At 43.5% G+C, this 23343-nt stretch overlaps 2 protein-coding genes across 8 annotated transcripts; one reads left to right on the top strand and one right to left on the bottom strand.

Annotated features, from left to right (window-relative positions):
• The first annotated feature begins 726 nt into the window (after positions 1 to 726).
• sgo1 (shugoshin 1) lies at positions 727 to 7801 on the top strand. 7 transcript variants are annotated; one of them, XM_023809648.2, is made up of 11 exons: positions 727 to 918; positions 1774 to 1940; positions 2233 to 2387; positions 2515 to 2711; positions 3003 to 3058; positions 3223 to 3281; positions 3943 to 4851; positions 4939 to 5076; positions 5571 to 5738; positions 6396 to 6579; positions 6933 to 7801. In XM_023809648.2, the coding sequence occupies exons 3-11, from the start codon at positions 2243 to 2245 to the stop codon at positions 7066 to 7068; spliced, it is 1992 nt and encodes a 663-aa protein (XP_023665416.1). In that variant the 5' UTR covers positions 727 to 918; positions 1774 to 1940; positions 2233 to 2242; the 3' UTR covers positions 7069 to 7801. The 7 variants fall into 7 exon arrangements, with proteins under 7 accessions (XP_023665416.1, XP_072561978.1, XP_072561979.1 ...); XM_072705877.1 differs by lacking the exon at positions 727 to 918 and having other exon boundaries at positions 1754 to 1940; XM_072705878.1 differs by lacking the exons at positions 727 to 918; positions 1774 to 1940 and adding an exon at positions 1951 to 2020 and having other exon boundaries at positions 3970 to 4851.
• Positions 7802 to 22055, bottom strand: kat2b (K(lysine) acetyltransferase 2B). Its single transcript, XM_023809647.2, has 18 exons — positions 21855 to 22055; positions 20081 to 20207; positions 19832 to 19977; positions 18882 to 18971; positions 18587 to 18768; positions 17408 to 17599; positions 17123 to 17226; positions 15224 to 15343; positions 14928 to 15064; positions 14391 to 14599; positions 14070 to 14196; positions 12692 to 12802; positions 12230 to 12373; positions 11835 to 11949; positions 10999 to 11029; positions 10546 to 10609; positions 9771 to 9855; positions 7802 to 8983 (listed from the first exon to the last, which is right to left on the bottom strand). The coding sequence occupies exons 1-18, from the start codon at positions 22053 to 22055 to the stop codon at positions 8790 to 8792; spliced, it is 2379 nt and encodes a 792-aa protein (XP_023665415.1). The 3' UTR covers positions 7802 to 8789.
• Positions 22056 to 23343: the final 1288 nt, after the last annotated feature.

Genomic DNA, 23343 nt, shown 5'->3' with positions numbered 1-23343 from the left:
AGAGATGTGTGTGTGTATGTGTGGTCCAGGTATACCCTACCTTGTTGGGACCGAATTTCCCCACAACTTGATGAATACCCGTTTTTTTTTTTTTTTTATACCTTATGGGGAGTTTCCTGGTCCCCATATGGGAAAACTCTATTTTATAAAAATCCCTGACTGCAATGAAAAAAACTAAAAATGCAACTCTCGTATTTTGCTTGGTTACTTATGGTTATGGTTAGGACTGGGTGGGGGTTAAGGTTGTCATAGTTAGTGTTAGCATTGTTCCCATAGAAAGGAATGAGTGGTCCCCATAAAGATATGATTACACGACTGTGTGTGTGTGTGTGTGTGTGTGTGAGAGAGAGAGAGAGTATGATGATTTAAAAAATTAAAATCTCTCGAACATGTCTCTTACAAAGGTCCTTTGAGGGGGTGGTCATTACACAGCGGCAAGGCAATCTGCTGCTTCCAGATACTGCTAATCTCGTTACGATCTGTTATTCAATAAGATTTAAAATTAGACTGTTTCAACTATTGCGGTTTTCTTAGACCATGTCCGGGAATACTTCCCATGAATTAAGATTTATATTTATCAAGATTAGTCCACATTAGGTTTAAATTAGCTTTTAATATAATTCGTTTAGATTTTCACGTTTTTCGAAGGTAGTGTTACATTATGTTCTCTCCCGCAGGCCCTGGCTCCGCTCCCGAAAAATCTCCCGTGCGTCTCCACTTCTGACATTTGCACCCTGCGCTATACGCCGCTACTTTAAAACCACATGCTCCCCGTCCCGAGCATGTCAGCTGGAAAAGTGTAATTTAAAACAATGATTGAGTTTTAACCTCTGTCTTAGGACACTTTTCCCATAATCTTGACACGTTTCCCTCTGCGATCATCGAATGTAGTTTTCTAAGGTGAAATATTTGGATAAGGTAGGTTTGGTGGTAGGTTTGGTGCCAGGTTGGTCTATTATTCTTACCTGAAACAAGAAAATGGGGCATAAATGTGGTGTATTTGTATTTGTATGTAAAACAGTTTGACGACATAAAAATCCTTAAACTCTGTACGTGAAGTCAATGGCAGTGGATTATTGTATTTGTTGTGGCGTTATACTTTGAAAATAAGTTAAACATTTTCCAGTATCTAGGATCCGGGACTAAATGGGTGGATAGATAGATGGATAAATGGATGGATGAAACACCACTTTTTCGTTCGATTATATATAAAATCTAGTTGGAGTGTATTAAAACTGTATATTTACTGCCCCCTACTGGCGTACGATCTTTACTACCAGCGTGGAACCACCATGGAGTGGTTTCATCACAAATTTCGATACATGAAAATGCCATTATTCCATAATTTGGAATAAATGGCTTTAAAGTTACCAATGTTTTATGCCTAACAAATGTCTTTAATTGAAATGCATAACATATTAACTAACATATAATGAAAGGCAATTTGGGACAGATTCCCTGATATTTCATGCTTGATTTTTGGTACTCTTAAAATATCTATTATTTTGACAAGCACGTTAGCATGACTGTTTTGTCACTTTAACTCCGCATAAAAGAATGAACATCATCTTCTTAAAGAAAACTTTCCATTTTATTAATACAGTAACCTTAAACTACAACATTCCACTAACATGTATTGAATATACATATAATTGAATGTTAACACGTATTTCACTACCCAGAAGTACAATGCATGAAATCTGAAGAAACTTGGTGGGACAGCAAACTAACAGACTAAAAATACTCTTTCCCCTCCTGCGCACCGGAATTTAGCGTCATGTAATCTACGGATGTGATGTCATCGTGGACACACGCCAGCCAATCAGCGCTTGCAGTGCAGAATTCGAAAATTAACGTGCGGAAGTGTTGTGTGTGGAGGGGTATGGTTGTCCATGGTTTCTTCACGATTAAACGTCTACGAGATTGCAGATAAACAAAAGGTAATGTAGTGTTTTGAGTGGTGTTTGGACTTGAGGCTGTGAGCTTGTCTTGGAAAATTAAAGTATTGATTTAAGTGAATGTAAGTGGCGTGGTAATAAAACGGAGAGTTCGCACTTTTCTACTTATTTGGATGCAACGTGAAAGATCGCTGTATTTATTGCTCGGTAGAGACAATTCAGAATGGTTCCTTAGGAAAATACTGTCTTTAGGTTTATGGTCGTTAGTTCAAGTTGTAATCTGGTGTGATGGTTTGGTGTTAAGCCCAGTGAAACTGACAGTCGCTGTCTTTAGGTACACCACCATGCCGAGGGAGCGGGTAAACAAGAAGTCCTACCAGGAAAGTCTGCAGAACATCAAGGGAAAGATGAAAGAAAAAAGGAACAAGCGACTGTCCCTCGCTTGTGCAGCCAGCAGGGGCGTGTCCAAAATGAAAAACAAAATCGCCAGTGAGAACAACATTTTAACACCTAAGTTCTGTTTAGATAGTTTTCATTTATATTGGTTTTTGTGTCTATGCTATGGGTTTTACTTAAATTTCATGGATGGGTTAATAGTTGTTCAATATTTTTTCAGGTAACAACCAAACTATACTAAAAAACGTCCAATCCAACAACAAGGCTCTGGCTTTGGCACTCCAGGCAGAGAAGGAGAAGGTGCGACAGGCCCACATCATCATTTTGCAGATGAAGAAGGAACAACAGGCATTAATGCTCCACATCCTGCTAATGAAGAAGAAGCTGAAAGACTATGAAGCTCTAACCAATGCGCGTGTGAGTTTTACCTAAGAGCCCTCATGTAAATTAACAAGCATCACATTTAGAATAGAATCTTCCTCAGGACTGAAATGACATTAAGTCCGATGTTAGCTCTTCATTCTGATTTACAATCAGTGGTGTTTTTATTATAACTTGCATGAGAAACATCATAGATTGTTTGTTTGGTTTAGTACTTCTTCGTTGGACCACAATGAGAATTAATCATGCCTCAGAATATAGTGATTCTGGGCAGGCAGTTCCCGTTTAAACACAAAATGCATTGACGTGCTTCTCTCTCCATTGTAGGGTTTAACCACAGAGGTCTCTCTGGGTCATCCTCTCTCTCTTCACTCCCTAGCCAGGTAAGATGCGCCAGACTATGGAGACCGTCTACACTGTCCCCTTCTCCCACTCGTTTGCAAGCTTTTTTTAAGTATTAGAACATTTTTGATTTCTAAAATAAAGCATGAATTTCCTGTGTCTGTTAGTACAAAGGTTGATAAAACACAATGTGTTTGTTTGTCAGGAGTATTCCGAATTGTGACAGCAAAGACCCAATAGACCCGCGGGAGCCTTTGAAGAAAGGTATGTCCCCCATGAAAATGTAGAAACAGAAGCCCGTTTACATTTATTTTATTTAGCAGATGCTTTTACCTGAAGTGACGTACGTTTTTGAGAATGGATGGTCTTGAGATTGGTGACCTTCTGTTTGTCCTAATCCGCTGAGCCATACACATGAGATCATGCATGCATATACAGCTCAGGTTAAAATTGAGACCACAGCAAAAATTTTCAGTTATATTTCTCAATTTATGCATATGCATCCGTGTAAATTCTATTTTTTTTTTTTTTGCAAACTCTGGCTATTCCTTCCTTCTAATTGATGAAGGGCTTCTTCCTTGCTTTATGGGACTTCAGTCCTGCTTCGAGGAGCCTGTTATGAACTGTCCTAGCAGTGCACTTCACACCACTTAATGTTTCCCATTCTTTTTGAAGGTCACATAAGGTCATCCTCCGATTTATGAGGCACTGCTGGATAAGTTGACGGTCATCTCTGGCATTAGAAAATTCTGTCACCCTCTATCTGGCTGGTTTTTGGTCATTGCCGGTGTCTCCTGCTTCACCTTTGTCTTGTATACTGCTGTCTTAGAAACCTTAAGCAGCATGCAGTGTAGCCTTCTGCCAGCAGAACCAGGATTTAAAAATGTGGATTAAGAAAAAAAGAGGGGTCTAATTTTTTCCCCAGAACTGTGTTTGTATTTTTTTCCTTTAGATGCATCTCCCAATCCAGGCAGTCTCATCAGTACTGCTTGCGGTGACCAGGCCATGTTGCCGAGGACGGTGACATCACGGCGACGGCGGCCCGAGATCAGAAGTTCCGTTCGAAGACAGTCGCTGCATGAGCAAAACATCCCGGTGTTGTCGGATTCTCCTGTGCTGAAAGAGAATGGGAATGCGGATTTGGACAAGAAGCCAGCAGAGGCTGCAGCCCCACAAGTGCCCGTGGAGGATCTGGATGCCTTCTCCATGGAGGTGAGGGCAGCTGAGCAATCTACACCCAAGGCCCCCACCCGGGCTTGCCAGGACCCACAGAAGAAGCAGCAGGCGGGGCCCAAAAGCAGGCCGGAGAGAGGGCGGAAACCAGACCGAGTGCCACTGAAGAAGCCCTGGGAGAGCAGCAAATCCAGGGCCCGGTCCAAGAGCCGGGATCGGTCCAACACGAGGCGGAAGCCAACCCCTGCCGAGAAGCTTAATGTGTCCCTGGGTGGAAACGACACTTTTGACTTTGACTGTGAGGAGAGCGTACACGTGACACCCTTCAGGGCTGCAGGCAAAGCTGCGGATGAGAACGGCCCGGAGACGCCCATCCGGCTGGGACCCACTGTGCCGGAGGAGGATGGGGTGCCTTCCAAGCTCACCAGCCCGGCTCCAGTCCGCCCAGCTTCTTGGGACGCCTCGGACCCGGAGTCTAGCTCATCTGAGGATCAGGACGACAGCTTGTACGTGCCACGCAAGAGGACCAGGCATCCTGCCGGGGCTGGGAGGGACAGAGCCCAGAGTCCGGCGCGGAGAGCCAGGTCCAAGAGGAGGTCTGCTGTGCTGCCGAGGGCACTGGGGAAGGAGAACGTCTCACCAAACCGGCTCCAGGCTCTGGGTAACTTTCCAAATAACGAGAAGGTGCATAAGGACACTTCTTCTCTTTCGAATCTTTCGCCTGACCCTTGCCTTGGTTGTTTTCCAGCTCGTAAAAGTGAAAAACAAAGGATTTTCCAAGCTGTGCCCTGTGATGTATTAGCTGTTCCTGCGTTTGACCCCTCGGAGGTGTCCTTCCAAACTGCAGGTCTTCAGCCTGCGGAGCAGGTGGAGGACAACCTCTCCGGTAAGTCCTGGTGGACGGAACGGCCGGCTCGATGTTCTCCCATGAATGCATCACAGTGTTGCCATACTTAACACAATGAATATTGGCCTGAGAAGATTCAGCGAGAAAGCGCTGTGTTCACAATGCATCCGGTGAGCACACCACAGACTGTCAGGATCTCTGAATAAGACCATTATTCAGGAAACAGTGATGCTGTTTAACAAAATGTCTGTGGAATTCACCTCAATGCAATCACATTGCTCTGATTTACGTACTTGGCTGTCCTGAATGACTTGGCTGTTATTTATTCTTGAGAAAGTGTGTGAGTTTATGCATGACCATGATGAACTCCTAATAGACAGTCTTCAAATCAACAGCCAAATCTCTGTGTTGGTCATTAGAGCTCTTATCTTGCTTCAGCAATTCACCTGAACCTCCCCCTATATAGTTCTGCTTTCCTTTACTAAATCCATATTAAAATTGGCTGTAGCACTGAGTGTTTTTTGGCCTATCAGCATGCAGAGGCGAGGAGAACACGGAGGCTCTGATCCCCGATGTGCCAGCCGTCGGGGAGGCTGTTCTTCATGAAGATGGTCCCCTCTGCGCGTTCACTGACCAGGCTACCGCCTCCCCGGGACTCGAGAACTGTATCCCAGAGACAATGCGGAAGAAGATCAGAAAAAGTAGGGTCACTTTGGGGCTGGATACCGCAGCAGGGGTGGGGAACCTGATCCATGGAGAGCCGGTGTGGGTTTCTGGGATGATCTTTCAATCAGCCAATAAGAAAGCAGTGGTTATCCACTCAAGTCTTGGGGATCCACTCTTACTGGCTGACTGAGCGGCCATCCCAAACACCACAGCGGCTCTTCATGGATCAGCTTCCCCACCCCTGCCTTGCACTCACAATACCCTATAACCAGTATAACTCATTTTTATTTTAGATTGTTGCACTCTTTGTTTGACATCTCTGTACCGAGTGTATTTTTAAATAATCGCATTCGTTTGCTGTGTAGTGCATTGTTATGAAATCATGTATCAGCAAAATGCAATTAGACCTTAACTGCTGTACAAAGACGAAACATGGTAACTGGGTATTTTATCAAGATTGAGATGACTGAACTCTGGTCTCATGCTCTTATCATATGAGAAAATATCGCAATATATGTGCATTTATGGCAAAAACATAACATTATTTACCTACCTGCTACACATACGGGTGGGCAGACTAAAAACTTTGAAGCCCTTTGTTTAGTTTGTGTCTGTGCAGTTACCCGTTTGGACAGTACAGAACATAAACCTTTCATTCCATAACCGTGAGCCCTTCGCCATATCCCACCCAGGCAGGCTGTGGGTCCGAGCCAGCTGCAGGATGAGCCCGTGTGACGTGACAAATCTCTCTTCTGCAGCCTTCCGAAAGACCTCAGCCGGTAGGCCACGCCCCTCCAGCACAGACTCCACCCCTGTGCTGGCCCGTAAGCGTCGCTGCACCATCACCGTGGACTACAAAGAGCCCACGCTCAGTGCGTGAGTACCCCCCCCCCATATATACAGCATTCATTGACTGTGGCTATAGGAATTCCAAGCAATTTCTATTCCAGTTACTCATTGATGGTGACCTCCTTTCATGTTCACAATGGATGGAATGTTTCAAGTTGGCAAATGTCTGCGCTTTATTAAAAATGTAATCATTCAGAATGCTAATCTCAAACACTTGACCCTAACACATAAATACTTCAGCAGTTTTTATACTTCAGCAGTTTTTTCTTGTCGTGCCAGACGTTCATATCTCCCTTTAAATGCCACGCGCCGGCTCGTCTTCCGGCATGATTTCTGCAGCGTCCTGCTCATCCACCCGTCTGCTTCCTGTTCCTTCGCAGGAAGCTTCGCCGAGGAGACCGGTTTACGGACACCAAATTCCTGCGCTCGCCCATATTCAAGCAGAAGTCCAGGAGGTCGCTGAAGAAACAACCGAAGCTGGAGAAGTACAACGAATCCTTTGTTGGTTGTCGCTGAAAGGAAAATGGACTTGGAGTTCTTAGAGTAATCCCACTCTGTGGCTACCATTCGATTCTTCAGTCCACCGTATTTGGCTTACAGTCAGCAGTGGACCTCCTCCTCTTTTCTTTTTAGAACCGTGACCTCAGAAACCCATTAAGATCCCTGTCTGGACTGGAGCAGGTTGAGTGAGAACCTTGTTACAATTACCATTCTTAAACACACCTTTCAGTGTATCTGTTATGCCTGCCGTTGTGATGCACAGTAATTTGTGTTTGGTAAAATCTAAATTCTGCAGTGCTGACTGGGTCATGTGGCGCCTTGCTGCATGAGATCTCGAGCCCTTTTTGGGTTCAGGAGAGCATGAGTGTTTGGTCTGTTCTGCACCAAACCAATGTAGAGCACATGCAGTCTCCTCTAAGTAGGCCAGCTTCTTATTTTCTGAAATCAAGTTACCTGTAACTAGGTAACAGATAAATTGATTCATAGCCATGTTTTACTTTGGTTCTTAAATGATCAGTGCTTTTTTAATTTCTGTTTTTAACAGAGTTATTTCGGAGCTTTTTAATTAAAGAAATTTTACGGTGCCATCTTTTATATAGTCTTCACACATAAATTCTATGTGTCTTTAAAAGACTATTTAGGCGTTCTGGGTGAAGTTTTAGCGTATACATTTAGAAAAGTATGTTATACTGTCAGCAATGTGTAAGCTGTATAATATTTTGACATGAATTAAAACCAGTACACAGTCTTTTCCAATGCATTTCACTATTTTAATCATTCTATAAAATATGCTATATCTTTTTAAAAGCAAATGTAGAAAGGTCTTAAAATATTTTTTTCTCACGTTACAAAAATCCAGATCTTTCTAAATATTTAAAAATACAAACATACAAAACAACGAAACTACTTGTTATTGCACAATCTTTCATAAACAAAGGTATCAATAGTCATCTGCGGTATAGACCTTAAGACAATAAATTAAGACCTTTTCTTCAACGTTGCACTGATAACCCTTGAAAATTACATCACATTGGACAGTAATCATACTCTACATAAATTAGCAGTAAGCGTGCATCATTATTCATTCTCATGGAGCATGGTTAAGAAACGCTCTTTCACATCTGTTGCATATTTGCTGTTGCGATAAATAAATGCTTTCTGCCTGACAGACTGGCGACGCTTTTAGTGAAAAACGGTTGTGAGTCTCAAAAAGCAATTTCCACCTGTTGGCTGAAAACAGAACCAAAAATCGAATTTGAACAGAACAGAGTTGACAATCCAACCAGGTGTAATGAAAAATATGTCTTTTCATTTTTGGCAGGTGGGACCCTCAGATACACATACTCGCACGCACGCACACCTGCGACCTTTGACCTGTACACACCGAGGGACAGCGAAACACAAACCCCATAAAGCCATGCACTCACATTACACTATAGAAACCTCAACTCCCATGTCTGGATTACTGTGGACAGTCTTATTTCTTGATAATTGTACCAAGGCTATTTATAGGTCCGCAAGAGTTGGGTCTAGAGACCTCATCCACATCAGTGATTTAATTTTTGTCATAAAATTTTCTGCTTATCGTGTTTTCCTGAGTTAACAGAGGGAAAATTATGCACCTTAAATCTCCTACCTTCCCAGTGGATCAGCGATCTTGATTCCCAGGATGCTACAAGAAAGCACTGGGGGGGTGGGGTGGGGTTACCGAGGGATTACCAGGGATCCCCGGTCCGTTACTTCTCAATCAGGCCTGCCTCTTTGATCTTGTTGTAGAAGAACTTCTCCAGAAGGTTGGCGCACTTGTAGTATTCGCTCTCTGGCGGGTTGTACTCGCGGCAGTTGGTGAAGATGCGCTGCATGTCTGCCATGAACAGCTTCTTCGTAGTGTAGTATCTGCTCTTCAGACGCTCACTCATGGTCTTCAGGTCTGGACAGAAAAAGGTGAGGTCATGGGTCTGGCTCACACTGGATCTGACCGAGTATTTTTCAGCCACTGGCACTGCACATAAACACTCCATGCTGGTCTCAGCTGCCATAGTTGAAGTGCAGTACAACACAAACAACCTAGCTAATTAAAAACAAGAAAACTGAGCCGTCACAAGAAAATGCAAGAGCGAACATCTGTTTTGCTGCTGCGGAGTGCAGAAGTTTCCTACAAGCCTGTCAAGCCTCAGTATTCAGTAGCTTAAGGACACACAGCTCATTATACTTTCAGATATGTACTTTTCAAACTTTTAGTTTTTTGTAGTAAGGGAAATATGTTTAGTTATGGCTCTTTAATAAGTTTTAGGGTAAATACTGGTGAAGTGGGACAAAGGGGACATGGATGTATATTTTTTACTCTACATCTTTACGCCTCTGTGATCTATTAACCTCAACTTTCAATAATACCATTTCTTCCTTGCATACTTTTGGTTTTGGTATGAAAGCTAAAATAATATTATTGGTGTGTTTCAACTGCGGTTTTACAGACGGATATGTTGCCAAACTCAAACTATGTCATGCTGACCTTTTGTCTAACAGCAGATTTTAAAAAAAATTGCTGCCATTTATTTATTTATGCCAAAGATTTTTTGTTTTTTATTTTAAAGTCACTTTCATCCTCCATAATTAGGAACATTTTAAAAGAGAAAGTAAAAATCCACAGGAAAAACTGATCATTAATTTGAGTACTCATAAAGTGACTGAGTAGTACTCGTTTGTTATGTACATACCCATGGGGAAGCGGATCACCTGGTAGTACCCTGGAGCCTCTGTTTTCTTGACTGGTTCCATGAAAGGCCAGGCATTCTGGTGGTTCTGTTCAAAACAAAGAGCCGTGTTGCAACAAGTCCATTTTTTGTTTGTCATATCCATCAGACACCTTTAAGCAGCCGTGTTAATCAAATTTAACCCGGTAATTCTCATAAAACCATGGCACTGCAGGGAAAAATGCAGAAATAATAAGCAATAAAAATGTATAATTATAATGACAGAACAAATAAAAAGGTTGAGTCGGTGTAATTATTCAGACAATAATGACTGGCTGCCTACTAATTTATGTACTTTATGGGCTGATAAGGTACATGACATAAGGGTACATGCATTACCCATAAGGTACATGACATAAGGGTACATGCATTACCCATAAGGTACATGACATAAGGGTACATGCATTACCCATAAGGTTTTCTGTCTAAGAGCATGTACCAATGCATCACATGTTGTGTATGCAAACGGCCCAGCAAAACATCACAGCTAAGAATGCCGATGGCCAATTAAAGTCTCTTACTGACAAATCCCACTAATGAGTGACAGCATTTTGTTTTATCATCATGATCCTTCATGAGCGACATGATTTATAATAGAAAATGGGCCAGTGTGTCCAGCTGCCTCATAGCTGTATATCTATGTCTGTCGGTCTGTCTGTTCCCCGTCTGTCTGTTGTGTGTTAGTACTGTGGCCCATCCTGCACGCCTGGCCTTCCGTCAGTGTCCGTCTTCTCCTAACCTTCACATGCTGCAGAATGTTCTTCAAAGTGCCGTACAGCTGATCTGGGTCCTTCACTTCCTTCCTGAATGAAGAAGCAGCATTAAAACATTAAAAATTGACATCAAAGTCCTACTGCGGCAAATGCGTCATTCATTTTAATAAAGAATTGAATATTAAAATAATACCAGAGGTGGGGATTTCAGGTCCAGAGAGTACAAAGATCTTGTTTCACCCAACCCGTTGAGTATAAAGAGTCACAGTCACAGAGGTTGGTTGAAACAAAATGTTAGTCTGGATTTGTACTCTCTGGACCTGAAATCCCCACCTCTGAATACTACATTGCGCTGTAATGATATGCTGCTCTTTTCATCTCGGCCTGTGTGGATCAGTGCTCCTGTGTGTGATCTGTGCGTGAGGCTTGATAACTGGACGGCCGCTGAATCCCAGCAGTCGCTCGAAGGACAGACTCACCCTTTTCCCGTGGGCTTCCAGCCGGTTTCACCTGCGAAGAGACCACACCGGGTCGGCACACCGTCACATGCCCGGCATTCCGCCAGATCCACCCCCCCTCCACCATAAATCCGCACCATATTGCCAGCGGAGTTCAGCTTGAGCCAGTGTGAATGTTCATGATACTAAATACAAGGCAAACCTTAATCTGGGGGGGGATTTTCATCCCACTGCAGTATTCTAAGTCTCTGCACTTCAATCATGGGTACCCAAACACCCAACACAAGTACGGGGTCATTTAAAACTAACTTTATTACATGACCCCAGAGCTGAAGTCATACCACCATGACTACTCTCAGAATAGCCAAAACTTATATGGAGATACGTTATATGCAAAGGTGGACATTTCAGGTCCAGAAAGTAAAAATCCAGACCAACAGAGTTTATAGTCAGTTACAGAGTACTAAGCTGGTTGGTTTAAACAAAATCTTGGTCTGGATTTTTACTTTCTGGACCTGAAATGACCACCTCCGATTTTATATATCACCAACCTCTACTGCACCCCTTCACTTTGTATTTCAAAATAAAAGTCTGCAAAATTGCAAAATCTAGTAGCCACATGCATTATGATTATGAACTGAAAAAGTCCACCACAATGTAACTGCATTTCCATTGGGCTGCACTAATATGCCAATATGCTAATAAGGCCCAGAGGCTGCATGTACTGCTCTGGTTCTGCTATGGCTGAAAAGGGCCACATGGCCAATTATGTGATGTGGTGTGATGTGATGTGATGTGACATGACGTGCTGATACTTGGATGCCAAGTGTGATGGAGTGTCACTGAAGAAGCCTTACGTATTCCAGGAATGCTCTCTATCGGAATCTGCCGGACGCCCTCCTTAAAACAGGAAAGCCCAGGGTACACCTTTCGGATCTGTGCCTGCTTGCGCTCAATCAGCTTCTTGATGATCTGCAGAAGATGGATTAAAAGGACTGGGAGAATGGCGAGTCTAGCGCAAGAGGCTAACAATTACAGTGCTACAGAAGTCACCCTTTGCCCTGCTATGATTTATCACCCCCCAAGGGCACCAACCAAAAGCTTCGATTCTGCAAGGTCTTATTTATGCACAGGGCATGTACAATAATTTGCCCTCTGGGAAAGTGCTTCCTTGGACAGTGGAATTTCATATTCAAAGAAACCCATGAGCTGGATCTCACTCTGGCCCAGAGGCACCCCCCCTTCACACTACCTCCTTCTGCTTCTTGATGATGACAGAGAACTCCGTGTAAGGGATGCTGGGGTTGAGCTCACACCCCATCAGAGTGGCCCCCTCGTAGTCCTTGATATAACCCACATACTTTGCTTTGGGCACTTTGATGTCTTTAGAGAAGCCCTGGGGGAGAGATAATTGCATGCAGGAAATGTACAATTTGAGCTTTTATTCATTCTACATATCATTTACACCATCACCTCTTTCATGTTTCATTAAATTACAACTCTGCCAATAACAGATTTTAATACATTTGCTTTCATGTCATGTATTTCATATATATTAGCATAAATCACTTGTCATAAATATTAATGTGCCAGGACCCTATAAATAATAAAATTCCAGTTACATATTTGCTGATAATATGTGCCCCACACTGTTCTATGAGACCTAATGTGTTTTCTGAGCTGCATTAAAGTATGAGGCTAGCCCAGCCCTGACCTGCTTCTTGAAGTAGCCGATAGCGTACTCGTCTGCGTAGGTGAGGAAATTGAGGATCTCGTGTTTGATGTGATATTCCTTCAGGTGGTTCATCAGATGAGTGCCGTAACCCTGCAGGAGACGGAGAAACAAACTCTCTGTAAATCATGCAACAATTTGTTTTTTAAAGCACATTCGACAAGTGAAGACAAGATTAGGGTACATTTTATTACAAATATTATAAATAAATGTTTTTATTTAGCCCACGTAACATTGTGGACGATTCTTAGCATCACCACTGCTGCTGATTGCAGGTGGACAGCCTGCTATTAAAATTATGTGTAAAATTCATGTGTACAGACTTGTGTATTGTCTTGAATTGTCTTGCGTGTGGTATGTTACACCAAGGCACACCCACCAAGACAAATTCCACATATGTTAAACATACTTGGCCAGTAAAAGATCTTTTTGATTGTGATTTACAGGCATGTACTTACAGCTATTTATTTAGTAGATGCTTTTGTCCAAAACAGCGTGCAAAGGAGACAGGTAATAAATCACTAAACACAAATATTATTGTAAGTGCACACTAGAGGTACAGAAAAGGGTTGAGAAGTCTCTGTAGACATGTTGGACATAAAGCTCTGACTTAAACGCAGGGAGAGTCCTGCTCTATTGTGCAACAGGCTTAATAATAGCAATGTAGCAAGAGAGTAAGCCACACCTATTGGCTGCTCACCTGCTGGTTTTAGATTCAAATTCAACCAAAGCTGCCATACCAGCTGCAGGTCAGACCAGGTAATCTGTCTGAAGCTAAGCAGGTCTGGGCCTGGCCAGCACTTGGATGGGAGACCAACTAGGAAAGGTGTTGGTGTGGCCAACATTGGGTATACTGTAGGTCTGGCTACAGAATACTGGTGACTGCTCACTGTGGCCCTTTCAAGTCTAGTTTCCTAATTATATCCTATACCTAACTGGTGATTTCTCTCCTGCCCATTCACCACCTTAGCTACTGTGTGGTGAGCGTACTGGGGCAGAATGTCTGTCGTTGCATCATCCAGGTGGGGGCTGTTAAAGTGGCTCCCCATTGGTTCTTTAAAACGCTTTGGGTTTCTTGAAAAGTGCTATATAATTGTAACATTCACTCATTGAAAGGTGGCAGGTAGAATGATAGCAGAGATGTTAAGATATAACCAGAAGACGGCTGGCTTACATCCCAGTGGTGCTATGCAAGACGGTTAACCTATTTGATTACTTGGGCAAGGGCAGGTCTTGCATCCGTCACTCCACATGAATCCCTGAAAAACGTGGTCCTCTGGACTACGAGCATGAGTGCTTTCAAGATGCTACGTCTGTGGGGACTGTAAATGTGCAAACGGGCCTTATGACATCCCCCTACCTTGACCTGTTCGTTGGAGGTGACCGCGCAGAAGACGATCTCAGTGAACCCCTGGGACGGAAACATCCGGAAGCAGATGCCCCCAATCACTCTGCCATCTTTGATGAGCGATAGCGTCTTGTGTTTCCTGTCAAGAGAGGAAATGTGGAAGCCTATCACTCGGTTTACATAACAATATCATATAAACAAAAGTCAATTTTCAGTCCTTAAGTAATTTCGCTAACCTACCCCCATTTTGCATGTCTACTATCCATAGCAAAACAGCTAGTTAGCATTGCTCTGGAACAACAGAAAATAGGTTTTTACAGACCAGAGACTCACGGGTCGAACACCAGCCTGGTGATGTACTCTTTGGGCATGCGGGGCAGCTGGTGGGAGAAGACGTTCTGTAAGCCCACCAGCCACATCATGACCTTCTTGTTGGGCTTCTGGTTGAGCGAGTTCCCAATGACGTGGAACTCGATCACACCGCGGCGCTCCTCGAGTCGGGCAGCCTCGTCTCGCGCCGAGTGGGCCGACAGCAAGCTGGTCTGTGGGGGCGGAAAGGAAGGGCTCACGTTAAACGTCAGACCACGAGCATGCATTGTTAGACACACAGATTAGGGCTAAGAAACAGGCAAGGAAAAGGCACACATACACAAAGATGAAACAAGGAGACACTCTGATAAATGCATGGCTTCTTCTTTTCTCATTGTAATCTCTGAGCTGGTTAATCATTGCTTCTTGCCTGCTATCTTTTAGTTTACCTACCTAATCCATTAAAGTTAATCACTAGGTCAGGCTTAATGACACACAGAGTAATTAAGCACACAGCACCATCTGCTATTTATTTATATTTGTAACATTTGTACCACCTACCTCCGGTCCAAGCATGGAGGAAGAGTCTGTGATGGTGGACATGACCTCATTAATCAGGTCAAGCGGAATGTCGCCCATCACTTTCGGCCTCTTGGCCTCGTCGTGCATGAGGGAATCTGTCGGCTTCCGTTTCTCTCCTGTTGCAGAGTGGCATGGCAACAGTGGAACACAAGATATTAGACCATAATAACCAATACAATTATAATACCATAATGTCCCGTTTGATTGGACAAAAACACTGGGAGTTCAAAACACAGCACGGTTCCTATGACAAGCTTGAAACAAATCTACAGTACCTCGGCTGGGCTCAAAAAATTGCACGGGTTTGCGGACTGGACTGACACTCCCGCAGTTCAGATGATCCACAGTCAGTGGGCTTGTGCTATAGGGGAGTGGTCTGGGAGGCGCGCTGATCACTAATAGAAATTGAGAAGGAACATGACTATACCATTTTTAAGAAGCTACTAATCAGAAAGCATGTAACAGTTATAGGGTCCTGTTTTATTCATCCGCCTTCATGAATTCAAACAGAAATACTGAAATATATATATAAATATATATAAGATGCTGTTTCTCATTGTCTTTCTGTTCAAAAGGTTCAGACACTCAGTCAGCTACAGTTTGACCTAAATCGGTTAAAACAAATGTATAACTGATGTACAAATCTGAGTCATTATCAACAAACAGTTAATTGTATAAATTTTTACAAATGTGCAAATAAATTAGGAACAGCATCTTGCAAATATTTAAATATAACCTGATTACAAAAGAGTTTGTATTAATAATTTACTTGAGATTATCTAGCCGGAACTGGCTTTAGATGTAAATCATGTTTTTCCTTTAAGGCAAAACAAATGTGTTCTTTGTTATTACAACGACAACGATTAAATATGCATGCTGTCGCCTCCGTTTTACAGGGTCTTAATTCTGTTTATTATGCTTCATTATACTTCATTAAAAATTCAGAATGAAAACATAATAACTGTTGCGGAAGTCATTCATTAACTATATGCAGGCAGCGCTTGTATGTAATGCTGTTAAAGGTAAATTACCCACTTATGTTAAAGATTCACACCCCATTCAGGTTGACATTAGCAGTTCACAGTTATGCTAAAAGGTCACTTTTTAATGCTTCCAGAGACTGTAAAGCACCAGAAAAACAGCAACTATGGTCGCATGGTCAGCTGTGGTTGTCATGTGAATGAGTGTAATTCCATTACATACAATACAGAAATTGACACGTGACTATTAAAAACATATGTCCTTGCTGTGCATTCTGTGCACTGTTCGGTTGTGTATCACTGATTTTATTTTCTTATTGGATCGAGTGTGCACAGACCTGCTGCTGTTTGCCACGTTGTTTAGATAATTCTAATCTCAAAAAGACCTTGCTGGTTAAATAAAGTGCAGGTCAATAGTCCTTGAGCAAGGTAATTGAGCTCAATTGCTTCCTTAAAACATTTAAGGTAAGACTATGCAATTCACGGTCCTCGAGGTCCGAGCACTGCTGGTTTTCCAGCCTTCCTTTACCTGTCAGTCAGGCCTCTGAAGCCTCTGACCAATCAGAATCAGTAATTATTAAACTCACTACCTGGGAGAACTGAAAACAAGGCCTGGATTTGGAATCGAGGTCCAGAATTGAACAGTCCTATAAAGCATAACATTTTCCCAGCAGCCATCAAATGCTACAGTAAGTATCCCACCTGACCGCTCTCTCCTCTCAGTCACCAGCCCTTTAGAATAGCATTGTATTTAAATGTTGCACACATTATTTTTGCACATTGCAATTTAGTATCGTATTGTGTCTTTTGTACACGTACGGTGATGTCACTTTTTGTGTGCGTCACTTTTGGAATTTCCTTCGGAATCAATCAAGTACTACTACTACTAAAATTCTAAGCGTACACATGACATTTATGAGTTTATGTAGGTTGCTCTGGATAAATCTGCTGTGCGGTTCCCACTATGTATAAGATCTATGAAGACAGCACAGTGGCTCAGTGGGAAACACTGTTGCCTCACACAGGGTTTGAGTGGAAGGGGGTCCCTAAACCAGTGCCCCTACTGGTGTCATATCATGGACTGGCATCCCATTCAAGAGGTCTTGTACCCCCGTGCTTCCTGAAATAAGTACAAGGTAGCAATGACTGACACTCTCCACCCATTATTAGGGGTCAGGTGGCTGGCCAGCTTACCTGTGTGCATGGGCATCTGACTACCTGATGTTCCCTCAAGAAACTCCTCGCTCCAGATGGGGGAGTTGTGGCTGTACACCTCTTCTTCTAGCATGGACAGGAACCTGCATACGTTCACATGTAAAGCAACCAGGCGGAAAATGTGATGCTGATTAATACGATCAAGCTCTAGAGGAGGTGTGACCTTCACAATAAAATGGATGAAGGGGTGGGGTCTGTGGTGGGTGGGGTCTTTATTGGGGCGGGGCTTTATTGAGGCAGAACACTTGAGGGGGCGGAGCCTACTTGGGGAAGTGCGTGAGGATGAGTGTGCGCTTCTCTGGGGGCAGCTTGTCCTTCTCCTGCCTTGCCTGCTCCAGCAGCTGCTTGCGCATGGCGGTGAACACCGAGCGCAGCAGCGTCCGGCCGAACACCTGCGTCGTCTCGTACCGCGGCAGGCTGTCGCAGAACTGCGGCACTTTGCAGTAGCACAGCCACCTGCGAGGTCGCCGAGGAGATGCAGGCAGACGCGTCATCAGCTCTGCTGCATGAACGGCCAACCCGGTATTATCAAAAACACAGGTAAAAATCTTGGGCGTGGGAACCTGCCCAGGGACGTGAGTCGGGGCACATCTCAACACGCCTGTTCATCCCTTAGTGCCACACAGCAATACTCAATGCCAGAAATGTGGCAGCAGGCATGGTCTGGGATATTTCCAGCATGGGATAACCTGGTGTCTGAGGAGGTCAACTTGGGGGACACAAATAAAGGGCATCACTTTTGACCCACTTGTTCTCACTCGATCCGCTACCATGTGCGGCTCACCCACTGTAGATTGTCAGAAACAGCCATTGCTGAGTGTTTTTTCCCTCATGTCATGACCTGCTGCCCATTACCTGGGACACCTCAGTTATATCTTACACTGAGAACCAGCAGCAGCGGGTTCTGGTTCTGTCAATTATGTCAAACTTGGATATATTCTGCCCTGCAAAGAACGCTGCCAATTTCATTCTAAAGTCTTAATTTCTGCTTTTAATCAATCTTTTTCTTTATTTCTGTATTTTTCCTTCTACTAGCAAGTAATATATTTTCAATAGTAATATTATCATTAAAGATCATTAAAAATATTATCGTTAAAAATAATGTGTGTGTGTATATATATATGTGTATATATACACATATTATATATATATATATATATATACACACACACACACACACACACACACATATTTATTTATTTTCTGTTACACCATAATAAAACATTGTTTCCCTCACTTGCTTTGGACAAAAAGTATCTAGTAAATAAATACATTTTAATGTACCTGCATAAATAACATTTTTAAAGATTTTTTTTTTACTTATCTTCATCCAAAAAAAACAAAAATGCTAATTTTCAGCAGTTTTAGTAAAATCTGAAGTAAAATCTGACAAATCTGACATTACATGAAGTATGCCTGTATCGTCACCTAGCAACCACTGACCTGGTGTAGTTGACCTTGTAACCGGCAGCGTCGTCGCCTGGCGGCCGCTGTCTCCTCTGCGACGGCGACTCTAGCGGTAAGTAGTTGATCTGGTTGAGGAACATCTTTGCCAGTTCTATGATGGTCTGCCTCTCCTTGCTGGGGAGGTGGCTGAACTTGTACTGGACAAAGTTATTTACCCCCTGTCAGCAAAAACGAAGATAACAAAACAGAGGGTTAGTAAAGCCACAGCACCATATCCTTCACATGACATATGCCCAGTGAAGAGGAGGAGCACTGATTTCAAAGCACTTGCCTGTTCAATGCTGGGTTTTTCGAAAGGGGGGCTCTCCAAGGCTCCTTTCATCACTGGCTTATCCATCTGCAAAATGCACTTTCTCAGGAGCTGTGGGAGGGAGAAACAAAACAGGCAAACTGCCAGGTCACTGCTTATTTCACTGCGAATGGTCAGAACACTGCAAAGCCCAGCATGAAAAACTATGATGTTCCCGGTACTAAATACCACCTGACAGGCAGGGGGCGCCGTTAAGGTTGAGAAAGTTAGGATGGAACATAACTGGATTGATCTGGGGTTGGGGACCAATATGATATGCCTCCATGGGGTCCCAGGGCCGTCCCTGCTGCCAGGTACACACACATATTTACAGATATTCCACAGGTTACAATGATTCGTGATACGATATCTCGACTTTATGACGTGTAAACGTTTTTCACTTTCAGTACATTATTCAATGAATTACATGAGATATTCAACACTTTATTTTAAAATAGGCTTTGTGTTAATGATTTTGCCCTAATGTAGTCTAATGTAAGCGTTCTAAGCATGTTTATAAGCTAGACTAGGCTATGATATTTGTTAGGTTAGTTGTACTGTATTAAAATACATTTTCGCCTTACGATAAGTTTATCGTAACCCCATCGTAAGCTGGAGAGCGGCTGTATTTACTATTCATTTTCACTATTCTGAAAATCCTAGCTCTTGACCTATGTGTATTACCATTTCTAAAGTCTAAAGTTAAATAACTGTTTAGGAACACCACGAAGGACAGTTCCTTTGGAATGTACTTTGGAATCTTCATCTGGTTATAAAAATAAGTTTTTCTTTCTTTCTCTATAGTAAGAAAAAGACTCTAGTTAAATTCCTATCTTGTCAGGATCCTCCATCACATATAGTGTCACATGGTGATGAGCGGCCATGAATACAAGCGCAGATAAACAAACCAGATGATGCCCAGCCCAACCTACTTTGAAGAGAGAGAAGTACACTTGTTTAGTGTGTGGGTCTTCCTCCCTGTGCACACAGTTGTAGAGGTACTCCACATCCAATACGATCCCCAGCAGCCGGTTCATCTCCTCCTCTGACACGTTCTCCAAGTGAGTCACATGGTCAGCTGTCAGGCAGGCGGGAGGGTCAGGAAGAGGACGAGATCTCAGTCAAAGACGGGTATTTAAAGTGTGTCTCCTGCCAGCCCCCTCTGCAGCCCCCCACCTCACCTAGTGCATGAGTACAGCTGCGGCAAGGCTCTGTCAGGTTCACGGCTGCAGACTGCTGCTCTGTGCTCGGGGGTGTAGGTGGGGGATTCTGGCTCTTCCAGCCATTGCACTTGCATGCTCCCTCAGCCTGGAAGACACATAATACACAATGGAGCCTGTGTGCAATCAGCTAGAGCCCTATATGAGCATCCCAAGATCACATGACCATTTCTTAAAGGGCTACACATCTACCTCAGCTGACCAAACAACCTATTATGACTGCAGGATGTGCAGTTAGCTTTTGGTGTCATTGTTGAGGGCAGACGGACACACATCCAATCCGGCCTACCACCCAGCTCAGAGAACCACCCCCGGTTGGTGAGATCTACAGAGGAGGACCATTCCCAGCACCCCAAAAAATTTATAGGGAGCATTCGACCTTGGCTTTGCGTCGCTAATTGAATGTGGACCTTAAGGAAAAATAATTGAGTACCTCAGGCAAAGGGGTTATGGACAACTTTTGCCTCCTTGAAATAATAACCAACACAGAAGGATCCAGCAAGCAGGAGATTCTCAAACTGACTTTGAGAAAGACCTAGAAAAAATCTTCAAAAGTATTTTTCAGAACATGGTATTTTCTATGACATGTCATAGATGTTGACTGGACAAATGACCAAACTGGACAAGACGACTGCTGATGCTTTTAACTTTGGCGCTGGCAAAGACTTAAGAATACCATGCGAAGGAGGACTGGGAAGACAAACAAGTCTGATAAATAATCTTCCATAACTTACCAAATCCAATCCTACACTGCAGTTTAATTCGACCGACAAAAATGTAGTTCTGTTACATGACATATTTGTCAGTTCTGTTATTTAAAAATTTAAATGTATATTTAAAATGTTTATAGATATTTTTTTGTCCACCTCATGTTGTCAACAATTTGTTTATAAATATGGTAGTTGGTGAATGCCAACCGTTCAAAACGCCAGCTGCGGCACAATAACTATGGATATATGTATGTTTCACGTAAGCGTGGGCACATAACTGAATGCGGGAATAAAACACGAAACTGTGGCAAAAGTTTGGTTTCGTTTCTGCCGACGAAGGCGGAGAAGATGGCCGTGCCTGGCAGCACGAGGGACCTCCGGCCTCTCGCGGGCGGCCCGCGCGCTGCTGGCGCGCTGCTTTCCGTCTCCAGCCGTAGGCAGAACGTGCGCTGAAGAACAAAAACAAACTCCGCCCCCTGAGCGCGCCCCCCCCTCCCGCGCGCCCCCGCCCCCCTCCCGCAGCTGTCACCCTGTCAAAACAAAGACGGCGCATTCGGACGGCGGAAAGACCGCGCCGCTATATACGCCTTTATGCCGCACGACGGGCCGCGCAAATGAAACATTACGCTGATGTGACATTTCATCCGGCGACACCAGCCGCGGCGGCGATCGCTAAACCCCGAGAGCTGCAATCATGCAAAGTCAAGCTCCACGCTTGACTCCCAGCCAAGTGTGTGTTTACGTCCACTCCTCCCCCTTGACACTATCAATTGCATAATGTATAAACCTTCTTTTATAACATTAGCTGCGTAGTTACACACTTTCTAGACCACTGCATTTTCGATAACTGCAAAAAGCGGACCAAGTGTGGCATCTTGTCATGAAATTATTTTATCTTGACACCTTGTAGATTATTTGATGAGCCTCCAAGCTAGTTATGTGTCAAACCCGGAGTATTCGCGGAGTATGGGGCTCGCTACTTACGCGGATCTTCACTTGAGCCGGGAAAATTGATTAGATCTTACCTTGCAGGAGGAGTACACGCCGAGTTTCTCTAGTTTCTTCGGACGCGGAGAGGAGCAGAGCTGCGCCTTTTTCACGGCAATACTATCAGATCCAGCAGTTGCACCGGAGCACTCCGTTCCTCCAGCTCCGGGAGCCGCAGGGGTCGAACCCGCCGCTCCTACCGCCGGAGAGCCCTGCTGCGTGCCGGTGCTCTCGGACATCCTGGAAAGCGACCCCCGAACAGGAATCCCGAGTCGCAAGCGCCAGATGCCCCTCTCTATTCCTCAACTGTGGGATCAGACATGGCGCTCATCCTTGTTTTTTATGTGTCATTGTAAGCCTATCGTTCCTCCACTAGGGGAAGACAAAATGGATATTGCGCTATGATTCAAAGGGGTCACAAAAATGCAACCATTTGTGGGAAGAATTTCAAGGTCAAATGCGATCCGTTAAACGGTGGCATCGTGCCGCACTAGCAAAATCTGAAAAGCCAAGCGGGTTTGTTTTTTAAGCAAATGCTGCCAACACGGAACAAACTCCACTTTGCCTGGTAATTAGTCAACTACACTCATAGTTTTAAGTATTATTAAACGCAACTAGGTTTTGCACCAGAATACTGTACGTAATGTACAGTGGGATTGTGGCATTTTATTTATAATCCCGCATGCTGTGAATGTTATATTTTAGGGAAAGTTCATGCCCCCCTCCGAAAGTTTTTTTTCCCACTACACGTAAAAGCCAGTTTGTTGTACCGAAAAAAAAGATTTACAACTAAAGTGGAAGATTGCCGTTTTCGTCCGCGGCCACAAAAAATCCGGGGTTGACATGTGATGGCGCTTACATTTCTCAACATTTTACTAAAGGGTGAAGGTATTTCCACGAATAATGTGTTACAGTGTTCGAGGTACACATTTACAGTATATTATATGCTTAAATTTCTAAATGTGTAGTGCTGTAACATATGAATTGCCTCTTTTTACTGTTTGGTCAATAATGCTAAACATGCAAAATAAAATGATTGACAGCCTTCATGTACATTATTGCCATAGCATCGTAATTAACTGCATACAACTTAAGCTTGCAAACTAAACAGATTAGAACTAATGACCAGTTTCAGTGGGCTCTGTCCAGATGCTCCTGCATTTCTCTCCTCAGTTTATAAACTCACAAACACTGTATACTAACAGATTAATGGAAACGCCAAGGTGAAAATGTAAGTGACCAGCATGGGCTGGGTCATTTCTCAAATATTTAATGCATTCACTTTTTTGTTTGGACCCCATCTCAGAGTTGTTCAGATGTGATATAATTGTATATTAAAAACATTATATAATAATAAGTGAAAAAAATCCCTGGAAATCTGCGCTGATCTGGCTTGGTACTATGCTTTCTCTTATCCATTTTGGGCTGGCCCCTTCCCACAGCTTCCGGGAGACACCGGTTTCCCATTTCTCCCACTTGGTCCACAATTGCAAACTTCCACACTTGGCGTGTATGTCAATGCACTTA

The sequence above is a fragment of the Paramormyrops kingsleyae genome, chromosome 23 (assembly GCF_048594095.1).
Source record: "Paramormyrops kingsleyae isolate MSU_618 chromosome 23, PKINGS_0.4, whole genome shotgun sequence".
NCBI classification, from domain to species: domain Eukaryota; kingdom Metazoa; phylum Chordata; class Actinopteri; order Osteoglossiformes; family Mormyridae; genus Paramormyrops; species Paramormyrops kingsleyae.
This window is presented reverse-complemented; position numbering and strand designations above follow the sequence as displayed.